The sequence below is a fragment of the Ctenocephalides felis genome, unplaced genomic scaffold, assembly GCF_003426905.1.
Source record: "Ctenocephalides felis isolate EL2017-DRISC unplaced genomic scaffold, ASM342690v1 CF-g0.4_SCAFFOLD_00288, whole genome shotgun sequence".
Taxonomy (NCBI): domain Eukaryota; kingdom Metazoa; phylum Arthropoda; class Insecta; order Siphonaptera; family Pulicidae; genus Ctenocephalides; species Ctenocephalides felis.
In genome coordinates this window covers 1-23,329 of record NW_020536442.1, presented here as the reverse complement: position 1 = coordinate 23,329, position 23,329 = coordinate 1, and the positions used below count along the sequence as shown (strand labels likewise).

Sequence of the window (23,329 nt, the reverse complement as noted above, 5' to 3'; positions counted from 1 at the left end):
AGTAACTGGGCGCCATGTTTTTAACTCATTGACAAACCAGTTGATTTTTCAACTAGTTGTTTCGTTGCGTCGAAACGGTTGATTCGTTAACAAAGGAGAAACGGTTGAAAAAAACTGTAAGTTGATTAAACGCAGAGGCGGATCCAGGGGGGGGGGTCACGGGGGTCATGACCCCCCCCTGAGCCTGTTTTAGGACTTAGATAAAACACTAATTCAACAACAAAATTACTTCAAAATGATTTCATTGATGTATTTTGTTACCAAACACATTTTATAACTTGAATATTTAACTGATTGTACACGAATGGCGGAGTCAAAAACCCTAAAATTTAAGGATTTTCTAATCGTATTGCGAATATATCTTTTAATACAGTTTAGGCAAAAAAATTCATTCATCCGAAATTTCAAATTCGTTCATTCATTCAAATCGGATACTCCGTTCTCTCAAAAACACGATTTGTATTTTCTGCACTCTTTACTCCGTATCTCCATAACTGCTGGACCTGTATTTGCCAAAAACTAATCAGCACATCTCCCTATCAATAAGAATCGAATGTTTTTTGAAACATTCAAATCTGTTAATTCATGCGCCCGAAAACGTGGACGAAAAAATGCGGACATACAAAACACACACACACATCCATTTTATCTGAGATATGCCAAAGTATTCAGAATCCTTCAAAACGTTAGATTTTCGGTCTATTACTATAACTACCCTATGGGAAGTTAATAATGACTGATTTAGAAAAGTATACCTAATCGCTGTAAACCATTTTGAAGAGAGAAACAGTTGCAAATTGTTTTGTTTTTCAAATATAGTAATTATTATTTTTGAAAAATGGTTTGAATATTACATATTGATGGAAAACGAACACATACGAAATACGAAGCCAAATACATACACACGGTGAATTTTTTAAAAGCGCGGCCAATAATCCAAACTTTAATTATCATAAGTAAACCACTTGTCGCAGGCCTTAATATAGTTTAGTACGTTCATTTAGAGCAGAAACTCTATCGTCATGCAAAGTTTCACTTAAATCGCCACAAATTGACAATATATTATGAAAAAGAAACGACTTGACCGATCTTTGCCTGAAACCATTTTTTTTATTTCCAAATGATATCAATCGAATAGTTTAAGCAAAAACGGTTAAAAATTTTTGACAAAAACATGGACGATAATTTTTGCACTTTTCTGTCAATAGTACAGAAACGGATCGACCAATTGTCTCAAAAAACTAATCAACGCAAGCGCTTATCCAGTTTCATTTTATAGTTTTAAAATTTTAACATCGGTTCAGACGAGTAAACGTCGAGAAAAGGTCAAATTTTGACTCACGTCAAAGACGCAGATTATTTTTAACTTCCCGAAGGAGTTAGTTTATGTTTTCATCAAAGTTTATGTTTTCATGTTAGTTTATGTATCGAAGTTTATATTTTCATCAAAAAATCCGACTCGCTAGTTTTATGTTTTCTCGACGTTTCAAGCCATTCTGAATATGAATGAGCTCAAATTTGGAAAAAGTTTGTGTGTGTGGGTGTGTGTGTGCGCGTGCGTGTATGTGAACAGATTTTTTGCAGTAAATCGGCATTTTTTCAAAAATGGTTCGATCGATTTCAAAAGTTTAAAAGCCATTCGATTTCGATGTATCTCGATGAGGACTAGAGTTTCTGAGTTTTGTGCGACGATCGTCCAAGCCGTTTCTTTATAAATAGCATAAAAGTGAAAAAAAATTTGTCCACGTTTTAGCCCGCTATTCTGAAAATTTAAAAACCGTTCGAAAGATATTGGTTGGGAATTGTGCTGATTAGTTTTTGGTAAAGATCGGCCGGGCCGTTTTCTTGTAATAAAGTTTTTTAAAGAAAAATTTCGACGATTTTTATGATTTTTTTTACGGTAGAAATCATAGTCTTCTAGACCATACTAACATATTACGGCCCTACGACAACGTTTAGCTTTAAAAATTCGTCAAAGTTTGCAAAAATTAGTGTTCATGAAACTTTTTTTGGCGATGTATATCATGGTCTTATAGAACTTACTGAAATATATTACGGCCTTACGACAAGTAGTTTAATTTTAAAAATTCATCAAAGTTTGAGTAGATGAGTAGTTTTGTTGACGTTTGTTAAAATTAAAATTAGATGATGTCCAATTGTTTTTTTACAAATTAAAACAAGCCTGCTTGATATCGCCACAAATTAAATAAATAGTTATTTCAACTCTGGTAATGAAAATTTATACGAAATGTTAGTGTTAGTCAGTGTTATCTATGTAGAAAATATATCCATGAATTATATATTTTGCATTGGTCGAATAATGCAGCTATCATTTCATAGAATCCCTTTAAAATAAAAATAAGACATTGAATCTGTTTGCCCCCTGGCTGTCCCATTTTACCACACCTATAGGGTAAAAAGTACCAGGTGACAAATTTTTGAAAAACAGCAAAAAGCACATGTCTACAATGATATATTAGCTGGGAGTTTTACTGAACGTAATCAGACAGTTGATTGTTTGATGTGTTATTTGTTGTTATATAATTGGTTTAGTTTTCACAATATAATTTCTCGAAGTCAAATTGGACCTTTGTTTCCTATTTGTATTCCAGTCATTTAAGGTTAAATTAAATAAGAATTCCGGAATTCGGGATACTCGGCTGTATGTATGTAAATACTGAAATATTGACACCCTAAAGTTGTCTTAAAACCTACATATGGTATTGACACCCTCCCATATGTAAATTTTGAGACAACTTTAGGGTGCCAATATACAAGTATTTACAAACTTACAGCTGTGTATCTCAAATTCCGAGGTAATCTTACTATAATAAACTGGACTGTTGAATTGATTACCAATTTACAGTGGCAAATAACATTATGTTTTGGACAAATATATTAAAATATGGTCTTCGAATTTCGCTAATCAACTACTTCAACTATCCATCCATCCATCCATCCATCCATCCATCCCACTACTGTTAATTTTCTTCAGGAAGTAGTGATGGGTCGTTGACGTTTTTTCCGTCAACGAAACGAAACGGTTAACGGGTTCTCGTCAACTAGTTGAAAAACTAGTTAATTTTCAACTATAGTTGATTTTAACGATTCAACGCTGGCAACGTTAATAACTATGAGTTGAAAATACTGTTTCGTTGAAAGTTAATGAAGTTTGTTCCTTATCTATGTTCGTCCCAGTTAAATGTCAAATCATTTGATCAATAACAAGGTTTAAAAGTTGAACTGTGTATCCCATCATATTGTTTATTTTTAATTTTAAAGCAAAAGGATATAGTATACTGAAACAACGAATTTATAATTAAAATAGCAATGTTTCACATAATAAACAAATAATTTATATAACTCAATAATTTATATTTTCAGGTTAGGTTTAAAAAATGACTTCAAGTAATTTCAAATTAAAAATGTTATGGATATAACGAAAAATATTAGTAACAAAACATTTGAAAGTTAGTATTCATCTATCTATTTATGACCTTGTTAACTAAGAAGATTTTTATATGACATGATATTCTATATAGCCTGAAAAATCAAATGAAGATTAACTTAAATAGAAGTTTTTATGAAATCTTATAAATTAAACAAATCATTTTTATAAGTACATTTTATTCAAATATTTACATATATTATACATTTTAACTATAATTATAAATTTCAAATAGATTATATAATTTGTTACATAACAAAACTAAAATTTTAACAATTTTAAATTTTATCAAATCGATTTTGATCTAAATTTACATTTAAATACATTAATTTTTCGACTTTTGTATTTTGTAGTCTCGATCTTCTATCCGTAATAACCATGCCTGCTTTTGAAAAGATCCTTTCACAAGGAACGGAGGTAGCTACAACATTGCACTGATTTTTAAACAATCTCGCCGAATTTGGATAAACATGCTGGTGATTTCTCCACCATTGCATTGGGCAATTTAATATACCTTCTGCAGATTTCATAGGCAAGCTATCATCAGCGAGATATATATCAATTTCCTTTATAGCAGCACATAGTGGAGTCGATTGATGCAGTGATGCTCCTACTAGGTTATTTAAAATAGTCCATGGGTTATACTCATCAATATTTTCCATGGACGTTGATGGCATGGGAACAACATTCTCTAAAAGTCTTCGTTCTTCAATGATTTTTGCTACTTTTTGCTTAAGATCTTCTTTAATAATTTTTGCATCTTCTATGTTTGAGCAACCCTTCGTTTTGAACCTAGGATCTAATAATGTACAGATTCCAAATGTCTTGCTCCTCTCGACATTTGGAAATCTGTCATTAATTCCTGATTTAAAAATTTCAGAGATTCTTCTAATTACTGGCAACAGGTCATTTCGTGCCAATAATTTGTTGCATGACTCATTCAAACATCTTACTAACACTATTACCAGGCTTCCTGTCAGGTAATTTTCACCACTTACAGTGGTGGTAATATCTTCGAATGGTTTTAAAATTAAGCATAGTTGTGGCAACATTTCCTACATTTCAGAAGTCAATGATGGTAGATTTGCATCTAAAACACTCATTGTCATCCTTATTGACTCTTCAACCTCGACAAATCGTTTCGCCATGTAAAAGGTGGAGTTCCACCTTGTTTCGACATTTTGAATCAATTTTTTTGTGTGTCCATATTGCTGCATTTGGTATTTCTGCAGTTTTTCACATGCAGTGACACTCCTCCGGAAGTGGCCAACAATTTTCTTTATTATATCGATCTCACTCTTAATCAATTTGAGGCCATCATTTACTATTAAATTAATAGTGTGTGCAAAACATCCATAATGTTTTATTTTTAAAATGTCTTTAATGGCATTTTTCATGTTATTGGCATTATCACTAATTATCACCAATTGTCAAGGATTGTTTGAATTTCTATTGCTAGATTTTCTGATGTATGCGCTCCTTCAAATTGACAGCATCCGAGAAAAACAGTTTTTAAGTTATAATTGTCTGTAATATAATGGCCTGTAACTGCCACATATGCTTCAGTAACCCTAGAAGTCCAAACATATAATGTTATGCAAATAGTTTGTGCTTCAGCTAAAACTTCTGCTCTTGTATTTTCAACTGCCTTGTTGTATTGCTCCTCGAGCATGGATCCTGAAACAGTCTTTCTAGATGGAAGAACATATCCTGGTATCCACCGCATCAACTTTTTAAACGCTCTTTCTTCAACTAATGAAAATGCATGGAAACTATCAATGAACATACCCATCAAATCTTGGTCAATCTTTTTTTTTTTGTTCGCTGCTAATTTTTTTAGTCATAAAAGTCTCCAATACCCTCTGACTCACACTTGTAGGTTGTTGTTGAGCACTACTAAAACTTTGTATAGCCTCTCCGGAATTACTCATATACTATGAAATACGAGTCTGCTGTGAACTTCCTGCCTCAGTTTCTTGCAACGAAGCATATATGGAAATATGCTTTCTTTTTAAACGACTCTTTAAATTGGCGGTTGTTGAACTATACTTTATCTGCTGGTTGCACACATTACACTTTGCTTTCATACTATCAATTTTTTCAAAATGGTACCACAATACACTAGTATTTCTACGAGATGCCATTTTTTTAAAAAAGAATTTGAGAAAAAAAACAATATTTCTTAAAATTTAAACTTATTGTAAAACTAATCGATAATATAAAATATATGAAATTATTAAACTACGTTATTTACTAAATTTAAAACTAATTAAAATATATTTGATAAAATCTAAAATAAATTATTATTAAAAAACTATTTTAAATACCAATGAAATGGTATAACAATTTTATTTAAAAAGCACAAAATTTTAACTCAAATTTTTTACTGAATAACGTATTTTTCAATTTTAAAAAATTGGCAAGCGCGTAATTAAGATAAAAGTAATCGGGATGAGTTCTATACTAAATAAAAATTATTAAAAATTAAAATTAACAATATTAGCCCTGCCCGTAAGGGGCGGGTTACATTAATTTATACATCTGAGGGGGATGATTTCTTGGACTTATTTCAAGGCATGCTGCAGACCAGGCATCGGCAACCCATGGCACGCGTGCCAGGCTATGGCGCCGTAACAAAATGTTCGAGGAATATTAAATGTTTTCAAATAGATTATTATAAATACTGTAACATTGTCTAATATTTATAAGAATTATATGAACTGAATCACATAGTCAATTCATTTAAAGTATATAAGTGAGCTTTAAAACTCTAGCTAGAATAGAAATTGAAATCTGAATTATTTTCTATATACAAAAAAATGATATAATTTTTTTTTCAAAATCAATTATTTTGTTAAGATAAGCAGGTAGTTCTTTGAATCATTTAAATCGGACGCTTAGTTCTCTCAAAAAACTGCCATTTTTATACATTTAGCTCCGTATCTTCGAAATGGCTTGGCCTGCCTTTACCAAAAACTAATTAACACTTCTCCCAATCATTATTAACTGAATGTTTTTTAGATAATTCAAATCGGATGCTCCGTTTTCTCAAAAACTCGATTTCTATTTTCTGCACTCTTTGCTCTTTATCTTCGTAACTGCTGGACCTGCCTTCGCCAAAAACTAATCAGCTCATCTCCCTATCAATAGAAATCGAATATTTTTTGAACGATTCAAATCGGTTGATTCGTGTGCCCGAAAACGTGACTGGAAATTTGTATCCATACATACATACACACACACATCCATTTTTTCTGAGGTATGCCAAAATGTTCAGAAACCTTCGAAACGTCGAGAAATGTAAAAAATTTCAATTTCGATTTTCGGCACATTACAATAACTTACCCTACGGGAAGTTAAAAATATGTAATGTCACTATAATGTATTTTGCACATGAGTTTGAGGTGCGAAATAAATGCAGATGACGACCAAGTAATCCCGGCGATCTGCATAATTTAGCATTGAAGGTTTTCTTTTAAAAAATGTGTTTAGGAAATATTCAATTAATATTTCAAACAAACAGTTTTATTATAGTCATCCTGAAAAGTTTTATTTTATTTTACCTAACAATAAGCGATTATAATACTATAGTAATTGTCAATGGCGCCGGATATAGGATTTTCCAAGTAATCCCGGCGATCTGCATAATTTAGCATTGAAGGTTCTCTTTGGAAAAAAAATATGTTTAGGATATATTCAATTGATATTTCAAACAAACAGTTTTATTATAGTTATCCTAAACACCATTCCAAAATGTTTATCGATAGATTGTTTATTTTATTAATTTTATTAATTTCAATATAAGTAATATTTATCATGTCATGTTTTAATTATTGAAGGTAATTTCGAATCAATATAAAGCTAGCTGATAGTTAAATAAATAAATATTTATTACTATAAATAATTTTATATATGAAATGAATTATTAACATAAATCTCAACCTACAAAAGATAAGTTCATAAAAAAATATACTAGAATGATTTTCAAATTTATTTTCAATTTCTTTACTGTAGATTTCGAGGCCAAAACTGCAAAACTGAGATCATTACCAAAAAACTGTAGATCTACAGTTAAAACTTTAGACATGACAACACTATATAAGAGTTATATTCCTAGATAAAGAGTTGGTTGTTGATATCATACATTCGAACCTAATAATTATAAGTTTAAGAAAGAACCCCTAGAGTACTCTATTGCTTTTCAATTGTAATATTCGACAACGTTCGAATATGCATTTCGTTGAAAAGTAACTGGGCGCCATGTTTTTAACTCATTGACAAACCAGTTGATTTTTCAACTAGTTGTTTCGTTGCGTCGAAACGGTTGATTCGTTAACAAAGGAGAAACGGTTGAAAAAAACTGTAAGTTGATTAAACGCAGAGGCGGATCCAGGGGGGGGGGTCACGGGGGTCATGACCCCCCCCTGAGCCTGTTTTAGGACTTAGATAAAACACTAATTCAACAACAAAATTACTTCAAAATGATTTCATTGATGTATTTTGTTACCAAACACATTTTATAACTTGAATATTTAACTGATTGTACACGAATGGCGGAGTCAAAAACCCTAAAATTTAAGGATTTTCTAATCGTATTGCGAATATATCTTTTAATACAGTTTAGGCAAAAAAATTCATTCATCCGAAATTTCAAATTCGTTCATTCATTCAAATCGGATACTCCGTTCTCTCAAAAACACGATTTGTATTTTCTGCACTCTTTACTCCGTATCTCCATAACTGCTGGACCTGTATTTGCCAAAAACTAATCAGCACATCTCCCTATCAATAAGAATCGAATGTTTTTTGAAACATTCAAATCTGTTAATTCATGCGCCCGAAAACGTGGACGAAAAAATGCGGACATACAAAACACACACACACATCCATTTTATCTGAGATATGCCAAAGTATTCAGAATCCTTCAAAACGTTAGATTTTCGGTCTATTACTATAACTACCCTATGGGAAGTTAATAATGACTGATTTAGAAAAGTATACCTAATCGCTGTAAACCATTTTGAAGAGAGAAACAGTTGCAAATTGTTTTGTTTTTCAAATATAGTAATTATTATTTTTGAAAAATGGTTTGAATATTACATATTGATGGAAAACGAACACATACGAAATACGAAGCCAAATACATACACACGGTGAATTTTTTAAAAGCGCGGCCAATAATCCAAACTTTAATTATCATAAGTAAACCACTTGTCGCAGGCCTTAATATAGTTTAGTACGTTCATTTAGAGCAGAAACTCTATCGTCATGCAAAGTTTCACTTAAATCGCCACAAATTGACAATATATTATGAAAAAGAAACGACTTGACCGATCTTTGCCTGAAACCATTTTTTTTATTTCCAAATGATATCAATCGAATAGTTTAAGCAAAAACGGTTAAAAATTTTTGACAAAAACATGGACGATAATTTTTGCACTTTTCTGTCAATAGTACAGAAACGGATCGACCAATTGTCTCAAAAAACTAATCAACGCAAGCGCTTATCCAGTTTCATTTTATAGTTTTAAAATTTTAACATCGGTTCAGACGAGTAAACGTCGAGAAAAGGTCAAATTTTGACTCACGTCAAAGACGCAGATTATTTTTAACTTCCCGAAGGAGTTAGTTTATGTTTTCATCAAAGTTTATGTTTTCATGTTAGTTTATGTATCGAAGTTTATATTTTCATCAAAAAATCCGACTCGCTAGTTTTATGTTTTCTCGACGTTTCAAGCCATTCTGAATATGAATGAGCTCAAATTTGGAAAAAGTTTGTGTGTGTGGGTGTGTGTGTGCGCGTGCGTGTATGTGAACAGATTTTTTGCAGTAAATCGGCATTTTTTCAAAAATGGTTCGATCGATTTCAAAAGTTTAAAAGCCATTCGATTTCGATGTATCTCGATGAGGACTAGAGTTTCTGAGTTTTGTGCGACGATCGTCCAAGCCGTTTCTTTATAAATAGCATAAAAGTGAAAAAAAATTTGTCCACGTTTTAGCCCGCTATTCTGAAAATTTAAAAACCGTTCGAAAGATATTGGTTGGGAATTGTGCTGATTAGTTTTTGGTAAAGATCGGCCGGGCCGTTTTCTTGTAATAAAGTTTTTTAAAGAAAAATTTCGACGATTTTTATGATTTTTTTACGGTAGAAATCATAGTCTTCTAGACCATACTAACATATTACGGCCCTACGACAACGTTTAGCTTTAAAAATTCGTCAAAGTTTGCAAAAATTAGTGTTCATGAAACTTTTTTTGGCGATGTATATCATGGTCTTATAGAACTTACTGAAATATATTACGGCCTTACGACAAGTAGTTTAATTTTAAAAATTCATCAAAGTTTGAGTAGATGAGTAGTTTTGTTGACGTTTGTTAAAATTAAAATTAGATGATTTACTTGGTATAACGATAGAGTACTTGGTTTTAATGAATATGCTAAGTCTCGATTAAGGTTCAATTATAAAAATTGTTGATTTTTTAAATTTTGCTTTTAGAAAATACTCCGAGTCAAAGTGTTCGTTTTCAATTATGTGTTATAAATCCACTTGGAATACTTTTAATCATTCATAAATTAATTTATTTTTTATTGATTAAGTCGATTATTTACACATATCGGGAAGTTCATGTAACTTGCATCAAGGCTAAATATCAATACCAACTAGTTAATTTATAAGGTTAGGCGGGTCCAATTTAACTTTGAGCAATTATATTGTAAAAACTAAACGAAAAACATAACAACCAATAAGACGCCTCAAACAAAAAATCATCTGACTATGTTTTAGTACAACTTCCAGCTAATTCATCACTGTAAAAATGTTTTTTTTGCTGTTTTTAAAAAAATTGTCACTTGGTCTTTTTTTACCCCATAGGCGGGGTAAAATCGGCGAGAGGACAAACAATGAAATTTACTATTTTTAATTTTAAAGGAATTTAACGACAAAATAGCTGCATTATTTAACCAATGAAAAATATGAATTTTATAGATACATTTTTTACAGAGATAACTCTGTAAATAACCTTGATTTGATATTTTGTCCAAGAAATCCTTAACTTTACTTGTTTTTGAGATATCTGTGGTGGACCTTTTTACCCGCGAATCTTTAAGCTCCGTTCTATCTAATATATATACATATATATATATATATATATATATATATATATTGTATGATTCTGAATTTGATGTTGACATATTAACTTTTTTTTTTTTTTTTTGTATTTATTTTTCATAGCAAGCTATACAAAGTACATTCAGCTACATATGTTACAGTTATATATTAATTGTCTGCGTGAGAAGGATCGCTAGCCTGCGATAGCGCCTTCATAGATATCATATTATATTTTGTAGTAGATCATTGCATATTCTTTTTTTAAGACATATTAACTATTGTTATAAATAGTTAAAAAAGAATAGTTATCTCGTCTATCAAATAAATTGTTTAGACTGTAATTTAATTTACATAGGAGAAACTAGCCAGAACCTCAATAAACGGTTACAACAACATAAAAACAATTCAAAAAACCCCAAACAATTTAAAACTGTTCTTGCAGACCATATATACACTTTAAAACACAATATGGACTTTTCTAATCCGACTATACTACAGTTTGAACAAAATTTATTTAAACGAAGAATTATAGAAGGATCTTTTTTAACTATTTATAACAATAAGACAATAAATAAACTGAATGAACTCAACACGCTGTGCGACACAAATCTCTTCTATTTAGATAACATTTCCAAATTTCTTACAAAACAATAAAAGCGTTCGCGCAAAGGATTTACAATTTGTTCCACACATGTGCAGAATCTTGGTAAAAATATTTTTTAAAAAATGTCTTTCTCCATTACATCTTCAACCAGTCTACAAATAACACACTATCCATTTGTGATTTTTTCAAATCAGTATTTTGTGAAAATATTGTGTAATTTCAAGTTAATGTTTATAATACATAGTGTAGTGCATTACCATATCCTAATACCATGGATCATTAAAATTTTCCAATTTAACACTAAGATCAACTAATTGTAAGTACTAATTACTATTTTTTTTTTCTTTTCACTCCAATTCAATTGTTTTAGTTTTTAATTTTATTTTTAGTTTCCACTGAATGAAGGCTAGGATTATAGCCGAAACGTATGGATTTAAAATAAATTTTTGAAAGAAATTCATGTTTTTTATTGATGTTATGCCCGATTATTAGACTTTGTTAATACATATGTCAACATCAAATTCAGAATCATACAATATATATATATATATATATATATATATATATATTATATATATATATTCAATAGATAAGTCCTGGATTTTTTCAATATATTGATTGTTTCTTTTCCGAACAGTAAATCCAATAATAAAAAATAATTTGTTTTTTGAAGATGTTTAATACGACGTTTCGGAACTAGGTACGTTCCATCATCAGGTTTATTCTGTCAAATACAATGTTTTTTAATAAAAATATTGATTAACATTAATTAACGATGGTCAATACAGATTAATTAGAAAAAAAAAATTTATAAAGGAATGGATTATGTACCGGGGTAAAGAGTAATAAAACTTAACTCTCCACCACCCCTCCTAAATTCAATACTAACATAGTTTATTCCATCCCTTGCAAAAATTGTCAAAAACAATACATTGGCCAAACATCACTATACATTCATAAGAGAATGAGACAACACGACGAATTAAGCGTCACTCATCATAAAAGCCGAAATTTCCAAAGTACTCTTGTTCAGCATTCCATCGAAAACTCACATAATTTCACCTTTGAACCCAATATTTTATATAGAGAGGATTGTAGTTTTAAAAGACTTTTTTCTGAAAGCAGTTTAATCTTTTTGAATTCGTCAAAAAGTGTTAATAAAAGATCAGATCACAATATCATTCATGACTCATATTTAAATTTTTTAAACCTGATTAAAAATAATTAATCCTAATAATTTTTGAGTGTGTATATATATACATGTATATATGTTATAATATATGTACATCCATATATGTGCTTATATGTATGTTTTTGTGTGTACACTATATACATGCACTTGCATATATGTTCATGTATATAATTGTGGATACATTAATATATAGATATGTGCATATGTATTTATGAGTATGTAGGTGTGCATTAGTGATGGGCGTTGAATCAACCAACGGTTATTTTCAACCGTTTCTTCTTCGATAACTAACTAACCGTTTCGTCGCAACGAAATAACTAGTTGAAAATCAACTGGTTTCGAAGCAGTTGAAAACATGGCGGCCAGTTAGTTTTTTCAACGATATAGGAATTCGTTCGTTGTCGAAAACGAACGTAGGCAGGTACCTGCGTCGGAAAGGATCAACTAATACTATGAAAATCGCTTATTGTTAGGCTATTGCTTTTATAATATTGCAAATGTACATGTACATCTTGAAAGAAACTTGCAAAACGCGCCAAATCGTTTAATTTTAGAAAATCAGTTACATTTATTATAGTTTTCAATGGTTAATATTTTCATAAAAATCTCATAGCATTTGTCTTGTAATAATTTTTTAAACTAAACCTGAAAATTGATTTTTTATTTTTCATAACATTTTATATTACTATACATTTTTATATTGCTATTTTTATATAACATGTAAATTCGATGTTTTAGTATATGGCTTTGCTGTAATGAAAATATTTAAGTTTTTTAAATTAAACCTTTATTTATTATATATATATATGTGTGTGTGTATGTGTGTGTGTGTAATAAATGTGACAATTCACATTTATTTCTTTTTATTCATCAAATCCAACGTCAACTTGACTTTTATAAGAACAAACTTCATATTACCAACTTTCAATGGAACAGTTATTTCAACTATCAGTTTCTTAACGTTGCCAGCGTTGAATCGTTAAAAATAACTATAGTTGAAAAATAACTAGTTATTTAACTAGTTGACGAAACCCCGATAACCGTTTCGTTTCGTTGACGGCAAAACCGTCAACGACCCACCTCTAGTGTGCATGTACATGTGCATGTATATATGTATATATATATATATATATATATACATAATATTTCTCAACATTTACTAAAGCAATATTTCCACTTTTTTCGTAAATTACCAAACAAGAGCCATAAAAAATCATTTTTGCCAAGAATTCCGTGCGTTGTCCTTTACATCTGGCAGACAGAAATCCATATCAGTGTGTTTAAGTCTTGTGTAGTCGTAACATCTACAAATATCTTCCAAAAAAATCGAGTGTTTTTAACAAAAAAATATTAGTGATATGGATATATAAATTATTACAGGTAAATAATTTTTGCTTCTCAATTTTATATAAAACCTTTTTTAGTTAAGTTTTATTACTCTTTACCCCGGTACATAATCCATTCCTTTATAAAAATTTTTTTTTTTTCTAATTAATCTGTATTGACCATCGTTAATTAATGTTAATCAATATTTTTTTTTAAAAAACATTGTATTTGACAGAATAAACCTGATGATGGAACGTACCTAGTTCCGAAACGTCGTATTAAACATCTTCAAAAAACAAATTATTTTTTATTATTGGATTTACTGTTCGGAAAAGAAACAATATATATATATATATATATATATATATATATATATATATTAATTGTTTAATATGAACAAAACAGCACTCAGATTTGTTTAACACAACTTTATTTTATGATTACAGACGTTTCGAGACCATGGTGTGTCTCATCTTTAGTGTAATTTCAAAAACAGTTACTTATATACTACACATTCTTTAATAATTTATTTAAATTTCATTTAATTTTTGGTATACAAAAAACACCAACTATTCCTTGCAATGCTTGACACAGTACTAAAGAAACATACTCGTATAACACTTACAGAAATATTCTAAACAAATTTGAAGTACTTATATAGATGGAGACAGAGAGGGTATCATTATAATGTAAACATAAGGAGTGCTATCGCATACAAAATCGATAAAAATGAAAAAACAAATTAATTTATTGAAAAGAATAAGATAAATGAAAAAATTTTTATAAATTATTAATGATGTTTATATAAGTGTCATGTAAAATATTTGTGTCGGTTCTTAGATTCATGCTATTGTTAGTCCGAACTATTAACATTGATTCTGCCATGCTCCGTTTAAATAAGTCTTTCTCATGGAATAAAATTTGGGGATTGTCAAAATCAAACTTATGGTTGTTGATATTAGCATGATCCACAAGTGTACTTTTAAATTTTTTGCTATCTATTTTTTCACATTGTAATTCATGTTGCCTGAGTCTCTTTTCTAAGTTCTGGCAGGTCTGGCCAATATAAGAGCAATTACAATCCAAACAATTTACTTTATAAACTATATCTTTCTTTTTTGTTAATGGAGTTTCATCTTTAATTTTGGAATATAAAAATTTTAATTGTTTTAATGGAGAAAAAGTAATACGAATATTGTGTTTTTGAAAAGTCTTTTTGATAATTGGTTAAAATTATTGTCAAGATATGGAAAATTAATGAAAAAAGTTTTTTCAGGAACCCTTGTTTTGCCAGGCTCTTCCGGTTTCTTATCAAAAGGTTCAAGTAATTTTGCGACTCTATTTTAATAATTGGACAAATTAACTTATATGGAAAATTATTGCCAAGTAGGATCGTTTTAACTAATTTTATGTTTGTATCATAAAACAGGGGATCAGATAATAAAATAGCGTGATCTACAAGATTTAGAATGGTAGAAATTTTTATATTGAGAGGAACATGTGAATTAAAATTAATGTATCTCCCGGACCAACTATCTTTTCTGTACCAGTCTGTATAACATACACCGCCTCTATTAATGAGTTTTACGTCAAGAAAATGTAACGTCGAATCATTTTCAAGTTCCTGAGTGAATTGTAAAAAAGAATTGTACTCATTGAATTTGTTGAAAACATTATCTATATCTTTTTTATTAAGTAATATTAATGTGTCATCGACATATCTGAAATAGACCATAGGTTTGGAAGGTAAAGAATTTAAGACATGATTTTCCAAATCTTGTAATACTAAATCCGCCAAAACAGGACTTAATGGGCTGCCCATTGGACAACCTCTCTTCATCGTATAATATTTTTTATTAAAAGTGAAATATGATGCTTTTAAAAGTAATTCTATTCCTGAAATAAAAATTTCCATCGGTAACAAGTGAATTCAACTATTTGTATCCATCTTTTCTTTATAGCTGTAATAATTAGATCATGCGGAAGATTATTAAATAAATTAATGACGTCAAGACTCATAAAGGAACAATCAGGAGGAATTACTTTATGTTTTATATGTTCTATTAACTGGAAAGAGTTATTTAAACGGTATGGAGAATCTATGGTGACATTCTTTAAAATATCTGAAAAATATTTTGCTAAAAAATAGTATGGCGAATCAATGTAGGAAACAATTGGTCTAAATGGGCAATTAGGTTTATGGATCTTTGGAAGGCAATAGAATTTTGGGGTTAAAGGATGTTGTACTTTTAACTTTAATGATATGGTATTATTAATATGTCCCTTTTTCTCTAATAAATTTATAAATTTAAAAACCTGTCTATGGTGATAGTTGTTCGGATCCGATGCCAATTCTTCATATAGAGATTCATCACTGAGAATTTTCTTTGCTTCTTTATCCAGTGGCGTAACTATAGGGTGGCGTGGGTGGCAAAATGCCACGGGCCCCCGACCTAAGGGGGCCCCGGGCCCGGAAACAGCGGACTCAGAAATACATGTTTATATTGAACATAAATTTTATTTCACTTGAAACTTATATTTTATATTTTTTAAGTTCAAAGTCGGAGTTAATTATTCAACCAGGCTTGCGTCGAACTTACATTCGGCCGAATATTTAGTTAGTTAAAACCACAGAAGTCGCCGCCACACAGCGAAAGTATTATATATAATATGATATCAATAATGAATTAATGAATTTAGTATTTTATATATAATAATTTTATACTATGTCGACTTTTAAGATAAAAAACGAACACGTGAAGAACTCTTTTCTCAATATCAGGGGCGTAGCGCGCCTTCGCGGGGCCTCATATCAAAATTTGTTTGGGGGGCCCCCCCTTAAGAAGAAACTTTTTATCACAAATTATTAAAATACATAAAATTAGAAGAATAGTTATTTATCATTGCTTTCTAAATTAAATATACATAAAATTAGAAGAATAGTTATTTATCACTGCTTTCTAAATTTTTCTTCTACTATTTCCATTCGAGAATTAATATGATCTCAAGTAGTTCGATTAGCATATTATTACTTTTACACAATTATATAATTGTGTAAAAGTAATAATATAATACTAAATGTTTTATGCTGCTTAAATACTATTGACATCACTGATAAATTTTGCACTCTAAAGTGTTATTTCAGGCTATGGAAAAAAACAGGCCAAATTTTGTCGTAGTTAGAATATGACCCCTTACTATTCAATAAATTATACATTTGAGCTATTCATATTTGAACACAATTTCATTGTTCTGTATCTTTGAAGTAATATTTTTGTATTTTCTGGAAAACACACAATGGTATTATTTTATACCTAAAAGGTCATAAAACTGCCTGTGAGCTGTGAGGCGAGAAAGCGACCGCATCCTTCCCAAAGCAAAAACGCCAACAACAGTAAATGTCTGCACAAGTTAAAAGATTTAATACCAGTTTAGGAAAGTCGGATATGACAAATCCTGTGAAACAACTCCACTCGGATTCACTCACTCCGAGGGAGGAGTTGTATCGGAGTGATAACTCCGGAGTGAGATACCCATCTCTAATATATATATATATATATATATATATATATATATATATATATATGTGTGTATATATGTATCTCGTACATGTTTATGCGTATATGTATGTGTATACGTGTATAGCTATAGTTACATAGATAGGTATGAGTATATGTATGGTTCATACATGTACATGTACGTCGTTGTGAATATGCATGCACGTTGCATATATGTGTATATACGTATATTTATATATGTATAGTCGTACATGTATATGTGTACATATATAGGTATTTATCGCTGTATCTGTATATGTATTGTGTATTATATGTTTGCATGTGTGTGTATATGGATATATGCATGTATATATATATATACTAGCTGACCCGGCAAACGTTGTTTTGCTAAGTAAGTTATTTTATAAACAATTTCTAGAGTATCTAAAAAATTAATACTTTTTGTGTAAGGATGTGTTGTTTGAATTGCTATATACAATGAGGTATTATAGAAACAATAAACCCATTAGTTTGTATATATTTTATTAATACAACCAAACTGAAAGTTTATACACTTTCTATAGAAAACATGGCATAATTCAATCCAAGTCTTTGTTGGTCTTTCGACTTATATAGTCATTACAAATTCCATTTAATCGATTAATGAATGCGTTTCAAATTTTTTGAATTTTTTTTGGATTCTGGATTTTGGGTATAATTGTAAATAATACTATTGAGCTTATACAAATTTTTCAAATTTCTGCGAGGAGAGATACAAAATGATTTAGGTATTTTTTTTTTTGACCTGCTTTTTGAAAAGTTTCTAGTAATATTCGATGAATAAAAGTAAATTTAAAAAAAGTATATATGAAAAGGTCTGGGGCTCCGTGAGGTTTATAGCTGGGTTATAATATATGAGAACCAAAAACTAATATTCTATCACTATAGTTAACTTAAGGTAGTCGATTACTTCAATTAGACCTTTTTATTGTCGAATCAAAGCACATTTGCTGATAATATATATATGCCAATTAGTTGTAAACACCTGAAACATTTTATAAGATATGTATAAAGAAATTACAAATTAACAACAATTAATGTATAACTATTTACATTTTATTACAATTTTGAGGTTATGTCAAGAAACTATATTTCAGAATATTTTTTTTATTAATTTGTTGATGATTATACTTATTGCTGATATATAATATAAAACACCTCAAATACTCTATTTAAATACGTATAAACAAATATACATAAATACCTGATTATATAAATAATTACATTTCCATTTTCAGAAATAAATTTCCCCATCGTCCATCTAGCATCGCTTGGTATTATTAAGAATTAATTTATTTGCCACTTTGTATTAATTTTCCGTGGCGATTAAAATATTTATATTATTCACGTAATAATTTCAAATAATGGTCATTAAGAAATGCATAATATTAATATATTGTATCAAAACATAAACACCGAATGACAGTTGACAATCGATTGTAAATGTCATGGATGAAATCATTGATAGTATCATAGATTGAATAAACTACATGGATTGTTTATAAATAATTAATTTTGAATTAGAATGAAATAAAGGGATAAAAAGTATCTTAAGTCCTTCTCCTGGCTCTAAACTACCTCCCTGCCAATTTCATCTAAATCGGTTCAGCCGTTCGTGAGTTATAAGTGGTAGCACATAAGGCGATCCTCTTTTATATATATAGATATATATATATGTATATATATATATGTATATGTGTGTATATGTGTATGTATATATATGTATATATGCGTAGGTTTATATGAGTGTACTTAAATATTTTTGCCTATACTTTTTAATTATTTATTTAATTCTAGTCTCTACTACCTTTCCTATCTTTTATATTTGGTTTGTTGTTAAGTGTTGCTGTTTGTTAATTTTCTCTTATTGTATAGTTACTTTACCAATCCACATATATTATAATTACCTAGATATACTAATTTTCATACTGTTTTTAGATCCATTGATGATGACATTAAATTGAATGTCGAAACGTTTGGAAATAAAGATTATTTTATAAATCTTTGCTTTTCTTTGTTTGATGTATCGCCCTCAAGAACTCACTCATATATATATATATATATATATATATATATATATACATACATACATATATACGCATATACAAATACATGTATACACATATACATATGTATATACTACAAACATATATGTAAATAAGTAATATACAAAAATATATATATATATACATATATACATACAAATACATATATATATATATATATATATATATATATAATATATATATATATATATATATATATATAAACATACGAAACGAACGATTTGATTTACAAGATTTTGTTTTATTTATAATAAGCAATCCACAAATATGCATTTTTTATTGTATATAGAAGTATAATAATAAGTACTAGAATACTTGAAGAAAATTCTATTCGAATTGGAAAGACTATGCAACTATTTACAGTAACAAAATATCTTCGATAGTTACAAAATATGTAAAATGGCAGTAACAAAATATGTAAAATGGCAATCCACAACTTTTAAATTTATGTAATAACGTAAGTTTTTTTTTAAGTTTTAAGAAATAAATTAATAATTAATAAATAATTGGTAAGTTAATAATTTTAACTAAAACACTTATAAAAATGTAACCTTAAACAATTATTTATAGTTAATTGAACTTTACATTGCATGATTTAGAAAATATATATATTTTTAATCATTTTCTCAGTAATTTACGAGTATTTAACACCAGTTGAATAAATATTTGTACAATTTTTAATGTATACTGGGAAATACCGATGATATGTTGCACAATTTAAATTTACATAAATATATTATTTGCATATAATCAGTTCGATCAAACAAATTGCACATTAAACTGATTTATACTTAAAATTGTAAAAAAATATAAATATGTAATATAATATGTAATTAAATATATATATATAATATATATATATTATATATTAATATGTAATAAAGTAAAATCCGTAAAGAAAACAATTTTTCATCGTTTTCCACAAAAATATTCGACTGTAAATTTTGATGAACAAATTTAGGAATATAATTACATATTCATGATTTATTCTGAAAATTTACAGTAATTGTAGCAAAGGAAAATTGTAAAAAAAATATGTAGACAAGCAATTCAGTAATATAGTAAAATCCGTAAATTTTTCTATTTCCATGGTTTTCCACAAAAAATACTTTAAACATTAATATTCGACTGCAAATCATGATGAACAAAGTTAAAAATATAATTACATATTTTCATGAGTATCAATAAATGTGAATGAATCATGCAAATAGTTCTCAATTTCACACTTATCATTCAACATACTTATATAACAGTTTATTTTATATTGTAAATTTATACCGATGATTCATTTTTTTTTGATTATACAAGGTAACATTAGATCAGACATGTGTCACATGATTATCAATTTTCTGCGAATTGAATTCAAAACAGTTATATCAGGTTATAGATGAAATATAATATATATGAAAATAGTCTCCATATAGTGAGAATGGTTGTCAAAACATAAGATAAGATAATTTTGATAATTGATAGCAATTGATTGCTAGCAAATTGCTAATGTTTGACTTAACTTGACTTAATGTTTTAAAAAAAATATTTTGATAATTGATAGCAATTGATTGCTAGCAAATTGCTAATTGCTTCCTTGTTTTATACAGCACTATATATTTCTTAAGCATCTATCAATAACATCCAGAAAGATAATTGAAAGACTTTATTTAAATGTAAATATTTGGATATATCTGCAATGTTTAACTGTAAACATACGCCCATATTGAAAACGCTTCATTCATTTAGTAGATAATAATTTAATAAGAATATCGAATAAACGATAATATATTGAGATTTCATTCTGAAATTTTAATAAATTAGCTTACAGGATTGAAAATGAATTAAATTGTCCTTAGAATGTCTAAATACATTTACAAATAAAAGTAATTTGCGACCATACCTTTAAGATTTTTTGTGAAAAAAGTGAGAAATTATTTATATTTTTCGAAATTCTTTTCTTTCAAAATGATACTCAAAAAGAAAAATAAAGAAATACTATAAGGGAATTGAAGACAAAGAAGACTGAAGAGTTACATGAAGATATTTTAATTATAATAGATATTATATTAATGAAAGAGATATTATATTAATGAAATAGATATTATAGTCAAATTAAATGTATATATTATATGAGAACTATTTTTCATAATCTCTCATACCAGGCACCTCTGCCTGACTGAGATATGAAAATAATGTATATATATAAATAAATAAAGATTGTGAGAAAAAATCAACACAAACTATGGCAAGATCTGAACTTTTATAAATTAAAAAAATTACTTTTAGACCAAATGTGATGAAAATCTCATAAAAACAGTGTGTGGTAATAATTAACTCAAATTGATGAAAAGTCATATATTGGTAGACCAATAACTCCTTGTTATTGGTTTACAAACGCAAGAACGCAACCATAAATTAAATTAAAGAAAACTAATGATTAAAATGAGTAATTTTGGAAACCAAAACTTCATTAAAACCTTATAGATTAGAGATCACAATAAAAAAGCGGCACTTGAATTTAAAAATAATAATAACCAAAATTTTGACATTTCACAAAAAAAGAATGTTTAACGAGTTACTTCAATAAGACGCAAATAAATTAATTATTACAAGTTATGTTACAGAAAATATTGCCTAACAAATTATAGATACAAATTGATTGTATCTATAATTGATCGAGATTGTAAAATAAATATTCAAAAAATTTGACAGAAATGGCAAAAAAAAACAAAACACTAAAATGACAAATGTCAAAATTTATGGAAAATTTGAGAAAAAGAGATTATGATTTTTGAACAACAAAAATTGACAGTTCAGAAAATATAATTCACAACATGTACATATATAGAAATATCCAACATTTATATCCAAATTAGATGAAATGCTATATTCAAAATCACAATTTATAGTTTTAAATCTAATCAAAAGTCAATGTTTATAAATTTGATAAATGTTGACATGAAAATCGTCAAACGTCATTTGTCAAAATTTATGAAAATAATTATATAAATAGATTTACAAGTTATATTTATTTGATTAGCTTGCCAAATTATTTCGGATACCAAAACTTCATCAAAATCTTATAGATCAGAGATCACAATAAAAAAGCGACATATTGAATTTAAAATTAATCATAAAAAAAATTTGACATTTCACAAAAAAATGTTTAACGACTTCAATAAGAAACAATAAATTAATTATTCCAAGTTATATTGCCGAAACAAATTATAGATACAACACAATATTGTAAAATAAATATTATATATTAATTTTTGACCAAAAAGGAATATTTTGACATTTACAAATATACTGCATATTGAATATATGAAATTGACATTCACTATTTTTCAATTAAATGAAAATGTAAAAAATCAAATATTTATATAAAAAATTGTATATTCAGATGAAGATACTGATCTGTTAATTTAGACTGAAACCTGATTTATTCATTAATTTAAAAAAAAAATGACATAAACAAAATTAAAATAAACAAAACACCTGCATCATGCGTTGGAATTAATTATCGAAGTGTAACGAAATTTGTGTAATTAAAATAAAATATTATTATTATATGAGTTGAGATAAATTTTGATTGCCATCGCAAACGTTACATACAGAAAATTGTAACCTCTTAAATGGAATAGCACAATCTGAAGGTATCATGCAATCTGACAAAAATAAACTAGACAAACTAAATATTATATCATATTATATTAAATTTCGATCCAAAGAAAATATTTTGACAGTTATAATAATTTGAAATGAAATGCAAATGTCAAAAATCAGATCTTTATGTAAAAAAATATTTATTTCCACAATATTCCCGTGTTGAATTTGCACTTTTTTATGAATTTAACAAGCATACAATATATTCATTGATCACTTAAAATAATATTAATTTATAATAAATAAATATTGACGTATTTGACATGACAAAAGTATAAATAAACAAAACTCTATGATGCGAGTGAATTAATTTTTGAAGTATGAAATGTCAATAATTTTGGAAATTATAACGAATTTTTAACTATTTGTCA

The 23,329-nt window shown here is 28.3% G+C and overlaps 1 protein-coding gene across 1 annotated transcript; it reads right to left on the bottom strand.

Moving 5' to 3' along the window:
- Positions 1 to 4,868: 4,868 nt before the first annotated feature.
- On the bottom strand, positions 4,869 to 5,240 carry LOC113363251. Its single transcript, XM_026605742.1, has one exon. It carries the CDS (start codon positions 5,238 to 5,240, stop codon positions 4,869 to 4,871), a length of 372 nt encoding a protein of 123 aa, XP_026461527.1.
- Positions 5,241 to 23,329: the final 18,089 nt, after the last annotated feature.

Bases quoted from the DNA above. Each gene is read 5' to 3' on its own strand.
- LOC113363251 (XM_026605742.1), bottom strand. From the start codon at position 5,240: ATGGGTATGTTCATTGATAGTTTCCATGCATTTTCATTAGTTGAAGAA.